General features: G+C 24.5%; 9 protein-coding genes across 9 annotated transcripts; 7 read left to right on the top strand and 2 right to left on the bottom strand.

The window, feature by feature from the left end:
- Positions 1-1,049: 1,049 nt before the first annotated feature.
- DICPUDRAFT_45032 (uncharacterized protein) lies at positions 1,050-2,010 on the top strand. The gene is made up of 2 exons (XM_003283706.1): positions 1,050-1,403; positions 1,490-2,010. The coding sequence occupies exons 1-2, from the start codon at positions 1,151-1,153 to the stop codon at positions 1,846-1,848; spliced, it is 612 nt and encodes a 203-aa protein (XP_003283754.1). The 5' UTR covers positions 1,050-1,150; the 3' UTR covers positions 1,849-2,010.
- Positions 2,011-2,283: 273 nt separating this feature from the next.
- Positions 2,284-3,553, top strand: DICPUDRAFT_45029 (proteasome subunit beta type 7; the record flags this gene model as incomplete). Its single annotated transcript, XM_003283705.1, has 3 exons — positions 2,284-2,330; positions 2,615-3,110; positions 3,184-3,553. The coding sequence occupies 3 exons, from the start codon at positions 2,284-2,286 to the stop codon at positions 3,463-3,465; spliced, it is 825 nt and encodes a 274-aa protein (XP_003283753.1). The 3' UTR covers positions 3,466-3,553.
- Positions 3,554-4,296: 743 nt separating this feature from the next.
- Positions 4,297-5,520, top strand: DICPUDRAFT_74712 (Rab GTPase; the record flags this gene model as incomplete). Its single annotated transcript, XM_003283704.1, has 4 exons — positions 4,297-4,299; positions 4,678-4,815; positions 4,893-4,981; positions 5,094-5,520. 4 exons carry the CDS (start codon positions 4,297-4,299, stop codon positions 5,518-5,520), a joined length of 657 nt encoding a protein of 218 aa, XP_003283752.1.
- A 228-nt stretch (positions 5,521-5,748) lies between these two features.
- DICPUDRAFT_26389 (uncharacterized protein) lies at positions 5,749-6,615 on the bottom strand (the record flags this gene model as incomplete). The annotated part of the gene is made up of 1 exon (XM_003283672.1): positions 5,749-6,615. One exon carries the CDS (start codon positions 6,613-6,615, stop codon positions 5,749-5,751), a length of 867 nt encoding a protein of 288 aa, XP_003283720.1.
- Positions 6,616-6,932: 317 nt separating this feature from the next.
- DICPUDRAFT_147455 (Rab GTPase) lies at positions 6,933-7,917 on the bottom strand (the record flags this gene model as incomplete). The annotated part of the gene is made up of 4 exons (XM_003283671.1): positions 6,933-7,296; positions 7,409-7,497; positions 7,574-7,705; positions 7,915-7,917. The coding sequence occupies 4 exons, from the start codon at positions 7,915-7,917 to the stop codon at positions 6,933-6,935; spliced, it is 588 nt and encodes a 195-aa protein (XP_003283719.1).
- Positions 7,918-8,334: 417 nt separating this feature from the next.
- DICPUDRAFT_74709 (uncharacterized protein) lies at positions 8,335-10,104 on the top strand (the record flags this gene model as incomplete). Its single annotated transcript, XM_003283703.1, has 1 exon — positions 8,335-10,104. One exon carries the CDS (start codon positions 8,335-8,337, stop codon positions 10,102-10,104), a length of 1,770 nt encoding a protein of 589 aa, XP_003283751.1.
- A 576-nt stretch (positions 10,105-10,680) lies between these two features.
- On the top strand, positions 10,681-11,915 carry DICPUDRAFT_96465 (uncharacterized protein). Its single transcript, XM_003283702.1, has one exon. It carries the CDS (start codon positions 10,812-10,814, stop codon positions 11,859-11,861), a length of 1,050 nt encoding a protein of 349 aa, XP_003283750.1. The 5' UTR covers positions 10,681-10,811; the 3' UTR covers positions 11,862-11,915.
- Positions 11,916-12,097: 182 nt separating this feature from the next.
- DICPUDRAFT_85962 (uncharacterized protein) lies at positions 12,098-12,996 on the top strand (the record flags this gene model as incomplete). Its single annotated transcript, XM_003283701.1, has 4 exons — positions 12,098-12,215; positions 12,285-12,523; positions 12,601-12,686; positions 12,738-12,996. The coding sequence occupies 4 exons, from the start codon at positions 12,098-12,100 to the stop codon at positions 12,994-12,996; spliced, it is 702 nt and encodes a 233-aa protein (XP_003283749.1).
- A 2,598-nt stretch (positions 12,997-15,594) lies between these two features.
- DICPUDRAFT_147450 (uncharacterized protein) lies at positions 15,595-19,975 on the top strand (the record flags this gene model as incomplete). Its single annotated transcript, XM_003283700.1, has 3 exons — positions 15,595-15,955; positions 16,555-18,175; positions 18,235-19,975. The coding sequence occupies 3 exons, from the start codon at positions 15,595-15,597 to the stop codon at positions 19,973-19,975; spliced, it is 3,723 nt and encodes a 1,240-aa protein (XP_003283748.1).
- Positions 19,976-20,659: the final 684 nt, after the last annotated feature.

The raw sequence follows: 20,659 nt of genomic DNA, 5'->3' as shown, positions 1-20,659 counted from the left end.
TAACAATACTGATTCAAATGCTGAACCTCCTGTTGTAATTGGTGACCACAGATCATCCTCTCCTAGAAATAATATTAAAACAAGTACCAATAACAATCTCGGATATGAAAATAGTGAAAACTATCACGATCACTCATCATCTGATTCTGAAAGTGATATTTCTGTTCATGACTCTTCAAGCAGTAGCGATGACTCTGACCATGAATCAAAAAGAAAAAAGAGAAGAGAATTAAGAAAGCAAAAAAAAATAAATAAAAACAACAGTAACAATAATGATGATAGCAACAATACCCTAACCACATCAAATAGTAGTAACTCAGCCCCAGATAAGAAAAAAGCAATTCAACTAGATGTAGATTTTACATTTGGTAAAAAGGATAACAATGATGGTGCAACCCAACATGACCACAGTCATGATCATCTTGATCATGATCAAGATCATTCAAAAAAAGATTTAAATTTCAATGTAGATATACATTTTGGTAAAGATAACAAGTCATCAGTACCACATGTAGATTCGTGCCAAAAGAATATTGAAGATCAAATTATAAACGAACCAGTTATTGTCAATGCTGTCCATATAGTCCAAACTCCACAAATCGAGGTTGAAAATATTTCAAAACTAGATCATGTAAATGAAAACCATCCACATCACCACCATTCACATGAACATCATCCACATCACCACCACGACCACCAAAACATTCAAAAACATGATCAAGACCATCATCATCACAATCACTCTCATTCCCAACCACACACCCATACACATTCAGAATCTCATCACCATCATCATTCTAACTCCCAACCTCAATCACAATCATACCATACCACAACTGAACACAATGCCTTCATTTCTGATATAGACAACAGTAATGCTGGTGGAATAAGACAATTTTCCAAATCATATGTCAGCAATGATCATAATAAACATCCTCATCAACATAACCAACATCAACGTAACCATCAACATAACCAACATCAACATCAACATCAACACAACCAACATCAACATCAACATCAACATAACCATCATCAACACAACCATCAACATCACCAACAAACCCAATATCAATCCCATCAAACCCATGTAGGTAACCCAAATGATAAAGTAACTACAAGAACCATTACCACCATTCAATCCTCTGGTATGAAATGTAAATCATGTAAATTAGAAATCTTTGGTGTTACATTAATTAATCATCTTAATGATTCATATCATCCATCATGTTTCCACTGTCTATTATGTCAAGACGTCATCAAAGATCCTTATTTCACCGATCCGAAAACAAATGAAATTTATTGCGCAAAATGTCAAATCATTTTAAATGATAGGGAAAAGAAAAATAGAGATTCTTTAGGTTTCTGTAACTCCTGTTTCAAATTTTTATCTGAACATGACAGTAAGTAATTAAATTTTATATTTTATATTTTATTTTATTGTTTTAATTTAATAATATATTTATTTATTAATTTTTTTTTTTAAAAGATGTTATTATTATTGATAAAGAAAAATACCATAATAATTGTTTTAAATGTAGTATTTGTAAGGATTTGATAAGAGGCTCAAACTTTTCCAGAGAAATTATGACATCTACATCCAGTAACTATTGCTGCAACAGCTGCTTATATAGTGGTAGAGTTGATAAATGTCCATTCTGTAACGGTGTTGTATTGGGTAATTCAATGTTTGTTCCAAACTTTGGTAATTTCCATCCAAAATGCTTTAAATGCTCAAGCTGTCAAGTTGTTATAAAGCATAGCTCTCCATTTACAATTGGTAAAAATAACAAACCAACTTGTCAACAATGTACTTCAAACAATTCTGTTGGTGCGGCCAATAAGTAACTTTAACCCCAAAATCAAAAAAAAAAAAAAAAAAATTATCAAAAAAAAAAAAAAAAAAATTATATTCCATCATTATTATTATTTATATAACTATTTATAAAAAAAAAATAAAAAATAATAAAAAAAAAAACAAAAATAAAGTATTATTCAAATTTTAAAAGTATAAATAATATTATCAATGGTTTGGTTTTATCATTATTTGATTTTGTATTTATTTTATAAATTATTTCTTTTATTTTTTTTTTTATTTTTTTTTTTTATTTTTTTTTTTAATTTTTTTTTAATTTTTTTTTTTTTTTAATTTTTATTTAAAAAAAAATAGTGAACTTGTTTTTTTTTTTTTAATTTAAATTTTTAATTTTTTTTCTTCACAACATAATTATTTATTTTTTTTTTTTTTTTTAAATATATATATATACAGATACATAAAACAAAATGGAACACTTAAATAGAGGTGGTTTTGATTTCGAATTATCACACAGGTATGAACCATTTAAATATTGATACTTTAAAAAAAAAAAACTTTTTATTTAATCATCACATATTAATTTAAATTTTTTTATTAAAACTTATTAAACCATCTATTCAAACACAAATAATAAAACAACACTATCATTACTATAATAAACCAATTCAAACATAATCAATTCAATTTAAATCTACTCAAATCAAATCAATTCAATTCAATTCAAATCAAATCGATTCAAATCAAATCAATTCAATTCAAACATATAAAAAAAAAAACTTATACAATGCATTTAAATAGAAACAATGTTTTAGATAAAACTGGAATGAAAATGAAAGGTTTTAAAAAAACAGGTACTACAATTGTTGGTGTAGTATACGAAGGTGGTGTAGTATTAGGTGCAGATACTCGTGCTACTGAAGGTCCAATTGTTGCAGATAAAAATTGTGAAAAGATTCATTATATCGCTGATAATATTTTTTGTTGTGGTGCTGGTACAGCTGCAGATACTGAAAATGCCACTGCACTCATCAGCTCCAAATTAAAATTACATAAATTATCAACTGGTAGACAAACACGTGTTACTACAGCTCTTACCATGTTAAAACAAATGTTATTCAAATATCAAGGTCACGTCAGTGCAGCTTTAATTTTAGGTGGTATCGATATCAATGGTCCATCATTACACACTATTTATCCACACGGTAGTACAGATCAATTACCATATGTTACTATGGGTTCTGGTTCTTTAGCTGCTATGGCTGTTTTTGAAGCAAAATATAAATCAAATATGAATGTATGTATAACACAATCAATATCTTCTCAAAATTTAAATTCTCAAAACTAACCCTATTAATATTTAATTTTAGAAACAAGAAGCTATTGATTTAGTTGCTGAAGCTATTAGTAGTGGTATTTTTAATGATTTAGGTTCAGGTAGTAATTGTGATGTTACTGTCATTGAAAACTCTGGTGTCACTGTATTAAGAAACTACCAAACTCCAAATGAACGTAAATTTAGAAATAACTTGGCATATGTTTTCCCAGCAAACACTACTCCAGTCTCTTCTATTAAACAAGGTCCATTAGCCACAACTCATAAATATACTCTTAAAGATGTTTTGGTTGAAGAAGAAGAAAAAATGAATTAAAAAACAAACAAACAAACTTTCATCAATCAATCAATCAATAATCAACATTAAAGGGAAATAAATAAATTTTTGTAAATTTTTTTAAATTAAAAAAAAAAAAAAAAAAAAGTTATTTTTCAAAGTTTATTTTGATTTAAATCACCCTTTTTTTTACTTCCAGCGATCAGATTTCAAAAGTAAATTCTCTTTACTTTTATTTTTCTTTTCCTTTTTTTTTTGACCACATTTTTTTCTCAAATCTACAACAGTTTTTTTATAAATGCAAAACCAACTCAAAAATTTAGATTGTGACATTTTAAATAAAATTTAATATTAAAAAAAAAACCAGAGAAATGATTAGTTTATTTTTATTATTTGAAAAAAAAAAAAAAAAAAAAGTGGTTATCATATATTTTTTTATTATTTTTATTATTTTTATTACTATTTGTTGTTTACTTATAGATTAATTAACCTATTTGAAAATTTAAAAAAAAAAAAAAATCATTTTCCCAATGGGTAAATAAATAAATATTAAAAAAAAAATAAAAAAATAAATATAAAAAAATGTATATCACAAAGAAAGTTATTTTTCTTTTTCTTTTTTTTTAAACTATTTTTTAAAATAATTTTTTTTAAATAATTTTTTTTCAATTTTTTTTTTTTTTTATAAAATATAACTCTTTTTTTATTTTATTTTATATTTTTTTTTTTTTTTTTTTTGCAGCGTTAAATATTGTTTTTTTTTTATTTTCTTTAATAATATTTTATTTATTTTTTTTTTTTTTTTTTAATTTTTTTTTGGATTCTTTTTCTAAAGATAAATATATAATATATATAAACTATAAATAAAAAATGGTATGATTTATTTTATAGCTAAAATAGTAATATTGTTAACAATATCTTTTTAAAAAAAATATTTACAATAACTAAAATCAATCACACAAATATAACAACCCCCACAAAAAAAAAAAAAAAAATCTTTAAAAAAAAAAAAGATAATCAAAATAATAAATAAATAATTTGTTTACAACCCAAAAAATAAATTCCTTTCCACAAAGGGATCAAATAAATTAAAGAAATAAAAAAAAAAATAAAAAAATAAATATGGACCTAATAAAAATCAAGATTTTTTTTTTTTTTAACGAATAATTTTTTACACAAATAACAAAAAATAACAATAAACAATAATTTAATAATATTTATTAACCTTTTTTTTTTTTTTTTAATCAACAGGCCAATAATCCAGCTGATGATGAAGGATATAATGAATATTTATATAAAATTTTAGTTGTTGGTGATATCGGTACTGGTAAAACCTCAATTATCAAGCGTTTTGTTCACAACATTTTCTCTATGCACTATAAATCAACAGTATGGATTAATATAGACAATAATATAAAATATTTTAATTTAATAATCTAATCATTTACCTTTAATTTTTAATTTAGATTGGTGTCGATTTTGCTTTAAAGGTTATCAACTGGGATCCAAAAACTGAAGTTAGATTACAACTTTGGGATATTGCAGGTCAAGAAAGGTACATACTAATAAAATAATTAATAATAATAATACGATAAAAGAGATAATATAGACAAATAGATTAGGTAAAATTAAATGATATTAATTAATATTTATTATTATTATTTTAGATTTGGATCAATGACAAGAGTTTATTACAAAGAAGCAGTTGGTGCTATGATTACTTTTGATGTTACCAGAATGAGTACATTCGAAGCAGTTGCTAAATGGAAAGCTGATATCGATTCAAAAGTTACTTATGGCCCAGAAGAAAAACCAATTCCAGTTGTTTTATTAGCTAATAAATGCGATTTAGGTAAAGATGCTTTCATTAAAACTGCAAATGATATGGATAAATATTGCAAAGATAATGGTTTCATTGGATGGTTTGAAACTTCTGCAAAAGAAAATATGAATATTGAAAAAGCTGCTCGTTTCTTAGTCGATCACATTTTAAAGAATGACATTAGAAGAAATCAACCATTACAAGATAACGACGCTGTCGATTTAAATAAACAACCACAAGCCACTCCATCTGGTCCAAGCTGCTGTAAATAAAAAAAAAAAAAAAAAAGACTAAAAAAAAAACAAAAAAAAAAACAAAAAAAAAAAAGAAAAGTTAATAACAATATCAAATAAATAAATGTAATAACATATATTATTAAATAAAAAATAAAATTATTTAGTTGTTTTTTTTTTATGTGTATTTTATGTATTAAAAAAATTTAAAATTTGACTTTATAGGCGCGCAACACAACATTATTTTTTTATTTATGTTTGGTTTATTTATTTTTTAAAATTAACACTATAACCACCAGAGTTTGGATCTTTAACAAATTGGAAATTGTCAGTACTTAAACCAAATTTACCTAAAATAGTATTGCCAAGGTCTTTTAATTTACCCATCATCTCTTCTCTTTCTCTATCCTCTTTTTCTTTGATTTTTGGGGGTAATCTTTTATTGGCTTGGACTGCTTGTGGAAATGATGGATCTAATTTTAAAATCTCTTGATAGTCTTCTAATGCATCTTTTAATTTATTTAATTGTTCTCTTGCTTGTGCTCTTCTGTGTAAAATCTTTATTTTAATTGGTGATGGTGTTGGTTCGTACTCTAATGCTATATTACAATCTTTGACTACAAAGTCATATTTCTTTAATGCTAAATAACATGCCGATCTATTGCTATAAAGAATAGATAGTTCTTCAAAACATGGTAAAACATCATCTTCAGTATTCTCTCTAATTTCAATAATTTTACTTTTTGGTTTTTTATTTGTAGTTGATGTGGTGGTTGTTGTGTGGCCTTCATTATCGCTATTGTCTTCATCGTTTGTTTCATGTTGATCGTCTTCGTAACCAGTCTCTTCCTCTTTCTTTAAAATTGAAATGGCTTCATTATATAGTTCTAATGATGCCTGATAATCACCAGATGTGTATGTTTGATTACCTTTGGATTTTAATTGGTTTGCTTCGTCTAAATCATTCTTATTTGTTTTATATTTGTCTTTTAGTTTGATTTCTTGAATTTTAACTTCTTCTTTTTCTAAATTATCATTATCATTTTCATTATCATTTTCATTTTCATTTTCATTATTATTATTATCTATATTTAAATCTTTTTTAAATTTATCATTTATTTCTTCTGTTGACATTGTTTATAAATTAAATTTAAGGAAGAGATATAAATTATTTGTATATTCTGTATTGTTATTTGTGTTGGTTGTAGGTTTGAATATGAAAAAAAAAAAATTAAAAAAAAAAATAAAATAAAAAATTAAAATTTTTTTTTTTTTAAAATTTTAAAAAAAGAAATAAATCATTTTTTAATTTAATTTTTATTTATAATAATTCATTATTTTTCTAAAAAAAATAAAAAAAGTAAAACAAATATTTTTATAAAATTGGTGTAATAACCATTAACCAAATAATAGAATTTAATATTGAAATATTTAGATAATTTTAAAATTAATTATAATGTGGGGTTGTCATTCTTTAAAATGTGATCGACTAAGAAACGAGCAGCTTTTTCAATATTCATATTATCTTTTGCAGAAATTTTAAACCATCCAATGAAACCATTATCTTTGCAATATTTATCCATATCATTTTCAGTTTTAATGAAAGAATCTTTACCTTCATTAACTAAATCCCATTTATTTGCTAATAAAACAACTGGAATTGGTTTTACTTTTGAGTCATTTGTGACTTGATCGATACCAGCTTTCCATATAGCAGCTCCTTTGAATGTACTCATTCCGGTAACATCAAAAGTAATCATAGCACCAACTGCATTATTGTAATAAACTCTTGTCATTTGTGACTTGATCGATAATCTAAAATAATAATAATAAATATTAATTAAAATAATTTAAATTTACCTAATCTATTTGTCTATATTATCTCTTTTATCGTATTATTATTATTAATTATTTTATTAGTATGTACCTTTCTGAACCTGAAATATCCCAAAGTTGTAATCTAACTTCAGTTTTTGGATCCCAGTTGATAACCTTTAAACCAAAATCGACACCAATCTAAATTAAAATTAGAGGTAAATGATTAGATTATTAAATTAAAATATTTTATATTATTGTCTATATTAATCCATACTGTTGGATTATAGCGCTTAGAGAAAGTATCGTAAACCAAACTCCTGGTAATTGAGGTTTTGCCAGTACCGATATCACCAACAACTAAAATTTTATATTCATTATATTCTTCATCATCAGCTGGATTATTAGCCTGTTGATTAAAAAAAAAAAAAAAAGGTTAATAAATATTATAAAATTATTATTATTTATTTTTTATTTTTTATTATTTATTATTTATTATTTTGTTATTGTTTAAAAATAATTTTTATATAATATTTTTTTGGGTTGTTATATTTGTGTGATTGATTTTAGTTATTGTGATTGTTTTTTTTAAATACTTTAGTTTTTAATAAATCATACCATTTTTTATTTATATATATTTATATATTATATTTTTATCATTAGAAAAAAATTCAAAAAATTCAAAAAAAAAAAAAAAGAAAATAATATTCAGCTAAGTATTGCAAAAAATTTAGTTAAGACTTCAAAAAAAAAAAAAATAGAATTTTTAACACAAAATCAAAATTAAAAAAAAAGATTTTTTTTAAAATCAAAAAAATTTCTAATTTTTTTATTATTTTTTTATTTCAAACAAACAAAAAATAGTAATAAAAAATATAGTATTTATTTTTATTAAAATGTTTAAATTTAATAAAAAATATAGTTTATCACTTTATCATTTTTTAAAATAAATATCACACAAACACACTAACAAAACAAATAAATAAAAATATAATTAAATATAAATAAATAAAAAAATAAATAAATAAATAAAAGAAAATGGATAATAGTCATTTGTTTTTTTTGATTTGGAGAAATATATATTTAAATTCAAAAATATTTAAAGAGTTGCGTATTCATAAAGTTATTGGGGATTGTAGTGTAGAGTTTGAAACTTTAGATTCTTTTAATAGTTTTAAAAATAAAGAGTATCTCAATGACATTACAATTAGTTTTAACAATGAAAATTTGGAATCAATAATACCAAGGAATGTAAAAGAAATCGGTTTTAATGGAATGCGTAAATCCTTTTCAAATGTACCAAGTTGGGTTGAAAGTGTCCATATCAATACTTTGTTTAAATGGTCAATTATTAGCACTGCAAAGAATTTAAAAACACTTTTTGTTCACTCTGAAATTATTAAAGAAATACATAGCAATACAATTCCACAATCAGTTACAGATCTATCACTTCATTTATACAAATATAGACTCAAAGGCGATTTACTTCCAAAAAATTTAGAGAGTCTTTCTATTCAACCGATATCAAAAGTTTTCTTTGAAGATAATATTATTTTTCCATCCACATTAAAGAGGCTAAAGATTGGTATGTCAGTTCCCAGTTTTGAAACAAAGGTAAACCTTCCAGCGGGTTTAGAATTATTATCGATTCTTGGTTCCATTATTATCAGTGAATCCTATATATTTCCACAGTCATTAGAAGATTTAAAGTTTAGAACGGTTGAGTTGTATACTCCATTGCCAAATAGTTTAAAAAAATTAAGTTTATATGTGGCAACAAAAATTGGAGAGTCTGTATTACCACCAAATTTAGAACATATGGGTTTAATAACAGGCATAGAAATGGACCCTAAAATAATACCCAAAAAACTAAAAACACTCCAAACCAATATTTCATCTTTGGTAGATTGGAATGGTGCCTCAATTTTACCAGATACATTGGTGAATCTCATATTCTGTAATGATGGCCCATCAGGTTTTAATCAAAAGCTCACCCCAAATATATTCCCCAACTCATTGGTATATTTAAGTTTTGCCACAAATTCAGGTAAGCTAAAATATTTTAACAATGGCGGTGCCCCATTAGTTGAAGATGGCATTTTCCCTTCATCGTTAACCTATCTTAATTTAGGAAATGCCTTTAACCAAAAAATTGGTTTGGGTACCTTATCACACTGTGCTGCTTTAAAAACGCTAATCTTGGGTAGACATTTTGATCAAGAGCTATCACCAGAATCATTGCCTAAAAGTTTAGAACTTCTTCAAATAAATAATCCTCGTTATTCTCATCAAGTTAAAGCAAGTAGCCCATATACAGTTATTAAATGTAGCAATATAGATCTTTATTATGATATCCATTCATCATCACCAGAGACTATAAGGGTACTAGCATTGCCTGAAAATTTCAATAAACCACCCAAAGAATTAAATTTAGTGGATAAAATCAATTTAGAATATTTGGATCTAGGTTATGCATTTAATGGAGAATTAACTCTGGACTCTTTACCAATAAACAATTCAATTAAAACTTTGGTATTAAGTTATGGATATAATAAGATCATAAACTTAGAAAACTTTAAACAACTAGAAATAATTATTATAAATGGATCACCAGGCGAAATTTTAACAACAACCATAATAGAGAATAGTGATGGTAGTGTTTCTTATAATTTTTATTGCTTAAAAGAAATTCAAGTAAATTATGACCCGTCCTTTTTATCACAATTAAATCCAATATTCTACCCTTTCTTAAGAAATGCAAAAAAAAAATATAACCCACAATTTATTATTCCACATATATTAACCTAGTTTTTTAAATTAATTATTTTGAAAATAAAATTAAAGTTTGGAAAAAAACATAAAAATATAATATTTTTTATTTTAGTGTATTAAAACTTCAATATATAGTTTTTTTTTTTTTTTTTTTTTTAACAAAAAGATTTTTTTTGAAAGAATAGAATATCGGTCCTATCTTTTTTCATTGTTTAAAAAAAAAAACCATTAATATAAAAAATGTTATTTTATTTTCGGGGTTTTTTTTTATTTCAATAATTGTTTATATTATTATAATAATGTTTCACTTTAAATTAAACCCAAAAAATATTTATATATCCCTAAAGAAAACAATGAAAAAAAAAATGTAGTGGGTAAATGTGGGTTTTATTTTTCATATAAAAAAAAAAGCTTAAAAAAGAAATGAATAAATTAAAAAGTAAACCACACCACATGTGGTGTTGTTTTTTAGTATATTTTTTTAATTTTTACTTTTTTAACAAATATTCATTCCTTTTTTTTCATTTCATTTTAAAATAAATAAGAAATTTATTTTATAAACCCTTTTTTTTTTTAAAAACAATTTTGAAGAAAAAATTTCTATTTGTTGTAAAATATTTATATAATAAGAATAACAATTTGTAATAGTATTTTAAATAATAATAACACCAATTTGTTTTATAGCCTATAATAATATAATAAAATAAAATAACAATACAATAAAATAAAATAATAATAAAAAAATGATTAAAAAATCGTCATTGTTTTTATTAATATTGTCAACATTATTTGTTCTTTTTGTATCAAGTCAAGTTGCATTTGCAAAAGATCTTAGTGCATTCAAAGACGATTACTACAATTACCCAGACGAATATGATAATGCAGAATATGACGAGTTGACAGATGACTACTACTACTATTCTGATCCATATACCTATAAAGAAATTAATGTACCAGATGCCCGTCCAAACACCAAAAAACCAACCAAGAAACCAGTCACCAAAAAACCAACACCAAAACCACATCGTCAACCCAATCCAAAGGGATATAAGGATGAACTTTCGCCAATTTCACCAGCAAGAGAAACATTTAAAGGAAACTCAACATTAAAGAAAGAGATTAATATTGTTCCAAAGAGTGTAAATGTAGATATTGACGCTAAAGAACCAAAATTATCAATTGATGGTAAAACCTATTCACCTGGCAATACCAATATTGACCTTAGTTTGAAAGACCCAAAGCTTTCTATTGAAACTAAAGCTACACCAACACCATCGCCACCAAAGAAAACAGAGGCACCAACATTAGCAGCCACATCGCCAGCTGTCACACATCACCCAAGTAGTACTTTTAGACCAGTAGATGTACAAGATGATGATGATGATGATGACGAAGATGAAAAACCAAAGAAAAAAGAACCACATAGAGGTAATGATCATAAAAGAGGTGATGATGACGATGATGATGAAGATGATGAAGATGACGAACCAAATCCACCAAAGAATAAACCTAAGCAATCTAAGGATAGTGACGAAGAGTCTGAAGAGTCTGAAGAGTCTGAAGAAGCCGATGAAAAACCACCAAAGAAACACAAGGGAGATGATGACAATGACGATAGTGAAAAACCAAAAGGAAATGTTGCTGATATGATTGATTCAACCATTGAAGAAGATTCAAACCATAAGAATAAAACTAATCTAGAAGAAGACGAATCAAATTCAAGTGCTTCAACTGTTACATCTCTTGGTATTTTCTTTACATCTTCTTTTATTTTATTAATTTCATTATTTTAAATAATAATTTAAATGAAATTAAAAAAACTTTTAAATAAAATATTTAAATAAAGTAAATTATCATTTTTTATTAAATAGCTAGTTTAATCTGAAAAAAAAAAATAAAAATAAAAATAAAAAAAAATTTTAAATTTTAAATTTTTTTAATTTTTTTTTTCGTTTTTATTATTATTTTTAATTTTTTCAATAAAATCAAAAACACAAAGAAATATCTGTAACATATATACATTTTTAAAATGGTAAAGAAACAAGAATTTAGAAGATTAAATGGCAGAACTCAAGGTCAATTAAGGTCGATGGAGTCAGAACAGTCATTATTAAATAAAGCAGATGGGTCAGCAAAATTCAGTCAAAGTAACCAATTCATTTACTCTTCCTAATCAATATAATTTAAAATATACTAATATATTTATAACTTTATAGATAAAACATCAGTATTGGCAGCAGTTTATGGACCAATAGAAGTTAATAGTGCACGTAAAGAAAAAATTTTAAAATCATATGTCGAAGTTACATTCACACCAGCATTAGGTAACACAACATATTTAGATAAAGAAAAAGAATTATTAGTTAAAAATGCAGTTGAATCTGTTATTTTAACTACATTACACCCAAGAACTCAAGTTTCAGTTATTATTCAAGTTTATTCAGATGATGGTTCAGTATGTTTAGATTACATTATTATTAATGCACACACACGTTAACGTTCTGTACTAATATTAATTTATTAATTTATTAGATTGTTAGTTGCTCAATTAACGCAGCATGTTTAGCATTGTTAGATGCTGGTATAGAAATGAATGGATTAATTGGATCAATTACATTGTCATATAATAATATTAGGGATATAAGCCAACAACATCAAGATGAAGATAGAATGAACGAAGACGATGATGAAGATAATAATAAATGTTTAATGATAGTCGATCCAGATCTCAACGAAGAAAACAATTCTAAAGCGATGGCAATTTTCGCATTTTCAAGTAATTCAAATAATATAGTGATGTCAAAAACAATTGGCACTTTAACAGAAGATCAATATTTTGAATGTTTAAAAGCTGCAAGAGGCTGCGACAGCATTATTGCATATATGAAATTAGCTGTTAAAAATAGAATAATGGGTCAAAATAATTAATAAAGTAATAAATCAAAAACAAAAACAAAAACAAAAAAACAATTTATATTTAATTTAAATATATTTTATAAATCTTTTATTTTTTATTTTATTTATTAATATTATTATTATTTGAGTATTGTTTTATTTTTTTTTTGGTTGTTCTTGTTGTTTTTCTTTTTCAATTAATTTTTCGTATTGTTGTTTTGCTTGGTTTGCTTCTTCAGTTCTATTTAAAGCTTCTAAAGCTTGGTATTTTCTAAAGTAACCTTTGGACCAATCTGGTGATAATTGGATTGATTTTTCAGCATCTTTGAGTGATTCTTCATAGTTTTTAAGATTAAATTGACAAGCAGATTTATTGCTGTAGAGGACATGGGCGATTGATAATTCTTTGCCTTGAGTTTCATGAAGAACATCTTCGACGTCAATGGCTAATTGGTACCAATGAAGAGCTAATTCAAAGTCTTCTTTGTAGAATGCTTTATTACCATTATTCTTTAATGCTTCTGGTGATGCTCTTTCTTCAGCATTATTGTTTGTTTTCTTCTTTGGTGCTGATTCTTTGGCTTTTTTATAAGATTCTGCGTCAAGAGTAAGGTTTGATAACATGTCTTCTAATGTTTTATTTTTCTTTTGTTTGGCAATTAATAATGGGGTTAAACCATCAGTATCGATCTTTAAAACTGCACCCTTTTCAATTAAACTCTTACAAATATCTAAATCACCGACTTCACTTGCAATATGTAATGGAGTTGTTCCATCATTTGATGTGGCATTAACTGGTGCACCTAATTTAATTAACTCTAATGCTAATTGTTTATTACCATAAGCTAAATAATAAAAGTTTATATTAATATTTATAATTTCTAATTATAACAATAATAATAATAAGGGTGAAACATTACCAATTGCAATGTGTAATGGGGTCATATTGTTATCATCTCTTGTATTTAAAAGTAATGGTTCTTTTTTAACAATTGAATCAATGATATCCATTTCTTTCATACCACATGCAGCATGTAAAATACTACCAGATTCGCATTTATCAACTGAAATCTTTGGATCTTTTGAAAGTAATAATTTAATAATTTTCTTTTCACTACCTAAAATTGCTAATTGAAGTGGTGAATAACCTTCTTTACTAACTGTATTAATGTCACAACCTAAATTAACTAATCTTTCTGCAATTGCTGCATTACCAACTTTAATTGCTTTCATTAATGGTGTATAACCTTCCTATATTTTTTAAAGTTGAATTGATGATTAATAAATTTTATAATTATCAATATTATTATAATTGTTATTGTTATTATATACTTACAAAATCTGCAATATTTAAATCGGCTCCATGTTGAGCTAATAAATCAAATAATTCTATATAGTTATGATATGAGGCGTAAAGAATAGCTGATCTTTTAGCAGCATCGGTTGAATTTAAAAGTTTTTCGCATTTTTCTTTATCGTCTAAAACGGTTCTAATCTTATTAACACGATTGTTGGCTGCGTCTTGTAAGAAAGCTTCTACATCATCATCAATTTTGGTTTTTTTTAATTTACCAGATTTAATTAACTTTTCGATATCTCTACTTTGTTCTTTATTTAATTTACTATTAAACATTTTTTTATATTTTTATTTATAAATAAAGTAAATTATGGATTTTTTTTTTTTTTTTTTTACTTTCGTGTTTTTAACAAATTTTTATTTTTTTTATTTTTTTTTTATTTTTTTTATTTTTTTTTTTTTTGTTAAAATTTTAAAAAAATTAATTCTTGAAATTATTATTAATTTAATATTTGTTTAATTTATCTATTTTTATAAATAGTATTTCTATAAAGTTTCAATTCAAAATCATTTTAAAATGTTCACAAAATTTGTAAAAAAAAAATAATAAAAAAAACAAAAGGAGTACTAGTTTGCCCCATCTATTAACATTTTCATAATTATTTATTTATTTATTTATTTATTTGAAATTTTTTTTTTATTAAAATATTAAAAAGATAGATAATATATAATATTATAAAAAAAAATAAAAATAAAAATAAAAATAAATTTTTTTTTTTTTAATATTTAATTTAATTTAATATTTTCTTATAGTATAGTTTTATAGTTTTTAAAAAGACACAGACAAAGATAATTAATTTTAAAGGTATGTATTTAAAATTTTTTTTTTTTTAGAATAATCATTACTAAACGACTATAAATAGTAAAAAATGCAACAATAGCCATTTCAAACAAATAAAATTTTTTTAAAACTAATTATTCAAAAAAAAAAAATTTTAAATTAAATTAAATTAATAATTTTATATTTTTTTAATTTATTTTATTTTAAATAATTTTTAATAACATAAAAAAAATAAACAAAAAAAAAATACTTATTATCAAACACACTCACACAACATATATTGTTTATTTTTAATAATTTATTTTTATTTAATATTTATTTTTTATTTAATTTATTATTTATTTAATTGTTTTTTGTATAAAAAAAACAAATAGTATAATTTAATTAATCCATTTTTTTAATAGTTTATTCATAATTATAATAATATTAATCATACAAAACCAATTTTAAAACTCATTTTTATAATAGATTTAAAAGAAAATAGTTTGAAAAAATGGAATATATCTGCAGAGTTAATTGGAAAGAAATCAATACCAATAAACAATTGCAAGAAGCAATTTTAGAATGGACTGATAGGGGTTTGGATGATGTTAATTCTTTAACAAGGGTTGACATTTTAAAACTAATTTCCATCCATGGTTTAGAGAATGACTCAAACATTATTTATGACCCAGAAAGTGGTACTACAAAAATAGAAATTATCATAGATGCAAAAATTTTCTATGGAATTAGTTCTAAATGGAATTTAACATTCAATTTCCCAGAGTTTGGCGACCATTGCATTTCAATGTATGTTGACCGTAAATATGGAGAAATTAATAAAGAAGAGTTCTATAAATACACACACGATATTAGTATTGCCTAATCAATTGAAACATTTAATTTTCAAAAGCAATTTTTATCAAACAAAATGTATATAAAAAAAAAAAAAAAAAAAATCAAATCAATAAAATTCTATTTATAAATATACAGAAATAATTTTTTTATTTATATATTTTGTGCTTATTTATTATATTTTTTTTTTTTAAAATTATTATGGTTTAATATAGCGGAGTTTCCCTTAAATTGATATTATTTCTTTAAAATCTAAAAGTAATAAAAATTATTTAAATTTATTAAAATGTCAATTATAAATCCTTGATTGTGTATTTATAAAAAAAAAAATTTTTAAAAATTTTTTTATTTTATTTTAAATTTAAATTTATTTTTTTTTTTTTTTTTCATTTTTTTTTTAAAAATTTTATTCATTCAACTTTATCTAAATTTTAGATTCATTACCCCCATTTATTTATTATTGTTTTATTGTTTAATATTTATCAATGGAATAGAATTTAAATAAAATGGAATCAGAAAAAAAAAAAAAAAAATAACGAAATAAACGAAAAAAATAAAACCACTTTACAATCACTTAATAGTATATTTTCAGACATACCAACATTTTCAGAAATTTTAGAACATATCCAAAATGAAAACAATGCTGTTAATGGTTCAGTCAATGTTAAAGAGAGTATAGCTAGTATAAGTAATACAAATTATAATGCAAATTATACTACAAATAATACTACAAATAATACTACAATTAATACTACAAATAATGCAGATCTAGTAAACGATTTTACAAAATTTAGTTTAAAGAAAAAAGCAAGTAATTATTCATCGCATATGTCAACAACATCAAGTACACCAATTCCAACACTTTGCCCAGTAAAAACAAAAGCATTGGAGGAGACTTCTTCGTCGAGTTCCTCATCTTTATCCTCATCACCAGAAAGTATCTTGTCAGCATTACTTGATATCCCAGATATTCCATTACCAACAATAACTCAGTCGGAACAATTAAAGTCATTGATATCAAAACTACAACCAGCAGATCTAACAGCTGAACTACAAGCAGAACTTTCCAAACTACCACCAGATTACCTACAATCATTAGATATACCACCTGAACTTGGATTTGTTCAACAAGAAAAGCCATCTCCACAATCACAATCATCACCAATACCATCAAACAATTACAATAGATCAAATAATCCACTATTTCAAACAAAATACATAACACCACTCGCCGAGGCTAGTAGTAAGGATGTGCCTATTCCAATAACCACAAAAGATCCATCAAAAATTTTTAGAAATAAAATATCACACATACTTTCAAGAAATATACCACCATTAACTTTATTAAAAGACCATTTTAAGGAAGCAGTTTCAAAGAGTTTTAAAAAATCAAGTGTCAAGACTTTGGATGAACTTAATGAAACCGTGGAAATGGTTCAAACGTTATTTCAACACAGTTTAACTGATTTTAGAGTAATGTCCAATATAGATTCTATAATTCATTCATCTACCAATGATCTTTTAGCTCAATACATGCAAATAACGGAAAAAATCTCATGGGAACAAACTAGTCAAGCTTATAAAGATAAAGGAAATGAATTATTTCAAAAGAGATTCTTTAGCGATGCAATCATTTTATATAACGAGGCATTACGTTTACATTCACTAGAAAACAATCAAGATACATCAATTCTTAGCAGCATTCACTCAAATCGTTGTCTATGTTTAGTTAATCTAGAGCATTATGAAGCTGGTGCCGCTGAAGCTACAAGAGGTATTGAAATTAATTCATCAGCACGTTTATTGCACAAGCTACATTATCGTAGAGGTATCTGTTATTATCACCTTAAGAAGCATAGCAAAGCTAAAAAAGATTTCCTTAGAGCGCACAAATTAATCGAAAAAATGGATAGTACCGATATATCTTCAATAGAGTCTTATTTATATAAAATCAAAAAATTAAATTTACCTTTACATGAAGAAGAAAAATATGAAGAGCAATTAGCAAAAGAAAAAAATGTATCAGGTGCAGCCACTGTAAATAAATATCAATCAATTGTTGATTCTAGAGTAGACCTTAAATATGAATCCGATAAAGTTGGTAGAATCACCGAAGCAAATAGTCCAATTCCTGAAAATTCATTACTTTTTCAAGAGCGTCCATATGTGTCATGCTTAGATAGAAATTACCATTCATTATATTGTTATAATTGTTTTAAAGAATTATTAGTACCAGTTTAGTAAGTAATATTTATTTTATAATCTAAAAAAAACATTTATTAATATTTTCTTTTAATAGTTGTAAAGGTTGTAATAATGCTCAATATTGTGGTGATAGTTGTTTAAAAGAAGATTATAAAAACCAGCATAGTGTTGAATGCGATAAAGGATTTTTATTAACATGTTCACACGAATCATTATTAGTAATTCGTATTTTAATAAAGAAAGCCAAGGAATATAGAGAATTATATGGTGAACCAAATAATAATAACAGTAAAAATAATAATAATAATAAATTTGAAAATGGACCATCTTCTTATATTCCAACTCCAGTATTAAAGAATGTAAATATAAAGAAATCAAATAATAAATTTGATTCAAATAATTTGGTATTATTTGATGAAAGTCTTTCAGAATTACAAAACTTACAAATTTCTCGAGACGATAAACTGTATGAAATCCCAAAAGATAAAACTAGTTTAGAACAAGCAAATATTTATTTACCAAACTATGAAATGATCAACAGTTTTGACCCACATATCCTAGAGCACTCAAATGAAAACCTCCTAAGTTTAATATTCGATTCACTCATTATCGAAAGATTTATAGGCTACTATCAAAAAGAGTTGGGTATTCTCCCAGAAGATATCAATATTTCAACCATTCTTAGACATTTGTGCCAGTTAACTACTTATACATTTGCAATTCCAGGTTTTATATACCGTGATCAAACCCGATATGTCCCAGAACAAGAGTCTCCATCACAGAATCTTTATACAAAATATAAAATCCTAAAATACATTGAAGATAAAATTGGCTACGCAATTTATCCAATGTCCAGTTTAATGAATCATAGTTGTGTCCAAAATACCCATCTTCAATATAAAGGGAATACAATTGTTATTAAATCACTTTGTGACATAGAAAAAGGTGAAGAGATTTTAGGTTGTTATGGACCAAGCGCATTTTTACATCCATTAAGAGATCGTATAGTAAGCCTTTATAAAGAATACTTTTTCATTTGTAGATGTAAGGCTTGTAGCGAAAAAGCAGGACCCGATCAATTGAAATGCCCAGGTTCATTTGAAAACAATTCAAACACTCAATGTTCAGGTACTCTTTTAGAAAAAGTTAGTTTCCAACAATTAATTAATAAGGCCGAATCAGAATCAAAAAATTCATTATCGTCACAAACAATGTCTTCATTATCATCATTCAGTATAAAATCAAAGAAACCACTTCCTGTCAATCATCAAATATTATCAAATTATGAACAGCATGAAGATTATGAAAATCGTGTATTTATTTGTAATAAGTGCGGCATTGAATTGTATGGCATCGATGCACATTCACTAACTTCCCAGGTTATTATATCTGATAACCTCTTCAACGCAGGAGTTAAAGCTCTTAACAAAAACAATTATTCAAAAGAAATTGAAAATCTATTTTTAAAATCATTGGAAATTCGTAGAAGTTTATTCAAGGTTTCAAGTAAAAAAATTGGTGATGTTTATGATGCTTTGGTCCGATATTTCCTCACAAACGAAGCCGGTTACACAGCAGCTTTATATTTAGAAAAATTCATAGAAAATATAAGCATTAGATTATTACACAACAATTCATCCGATTTGGGTAGAGAGTATGCAAAATTAGGTGAAGTTTATTTATGTATTGGTGAATTCTCAAAATCAGAAAAAGCAATAAAGAAAGCAGAGGAAATTTTATTAAATTGGAGGGTAGAACCAAGTGATGACGAAGTTTTATTTTTATTGGTCAATCATAAAAAACTATTTTCATATGCATCTCAATTTTCGATATAATAATCATAACGGTTAAATTGTGATGATAAAAAATAAATAAATAAATAAATAAATAAATAAATAAATAAATAAATAAATAAATAAATAAATAAATAAATAGATAAATTAAATAAAATAAATAACAAAAAAAAAAAAAAAGAGGTTAAAAAAAAAACAATAGATAATAGATAATAGATAGTAGATAAAGAGACAAAAATAAAAATAGAAACAATTAATAGAAAATATCAAATTATAATATATTCAGTTTTCCTAAAAAAGAAATAAAAAAATAAAATGTATATTTATAAACAAAACAGCTAAAAAAAAAAAAAATTAAAATAGCAACAAACACTGCACAACTACACAGAAATAAATTTAACAACCACCATGATGGTATTTAATAAATAAAATATAATAATACCAACAACAGTTGGTTAAAAGATTTGGCTCCTATATAAAACCTATAATTATACAATGGTATATAAATCATTTTGATAGTGTGGTGTTTTTTTTTTAATAGTTATTTCATTATTTCAATGTAAATCTTAAAAAAAAACTTATTTTTTTTTTTTTTAGAGAGGGAGAAATTTTTTTTTGAATCACAACAACACACTCACACAAACTTTTTTGTTTTTTAAAGTGAAATTTATACTTGTGAGTGTGTGAAATATTATAATTATTATTATTTTTTTGAATTAAATTTTG

This window comes from Dictyostelium purpureum, assembly GCF_000190715.1.
Source record: "Dictyostelium purpureum unplaced genomic scaffold DICPUscaffold_12, whole genome shotgun sequence".
NCBI lineage: Eukaryota > Evosea > Eumycetozoa > Dictyosteliales > Dictyosteliaceae > Dictyostelium > Dictyostelium purpureum.
This window is presented reverse-complemented; position numbering and strand designations above follow the sequence as displayed.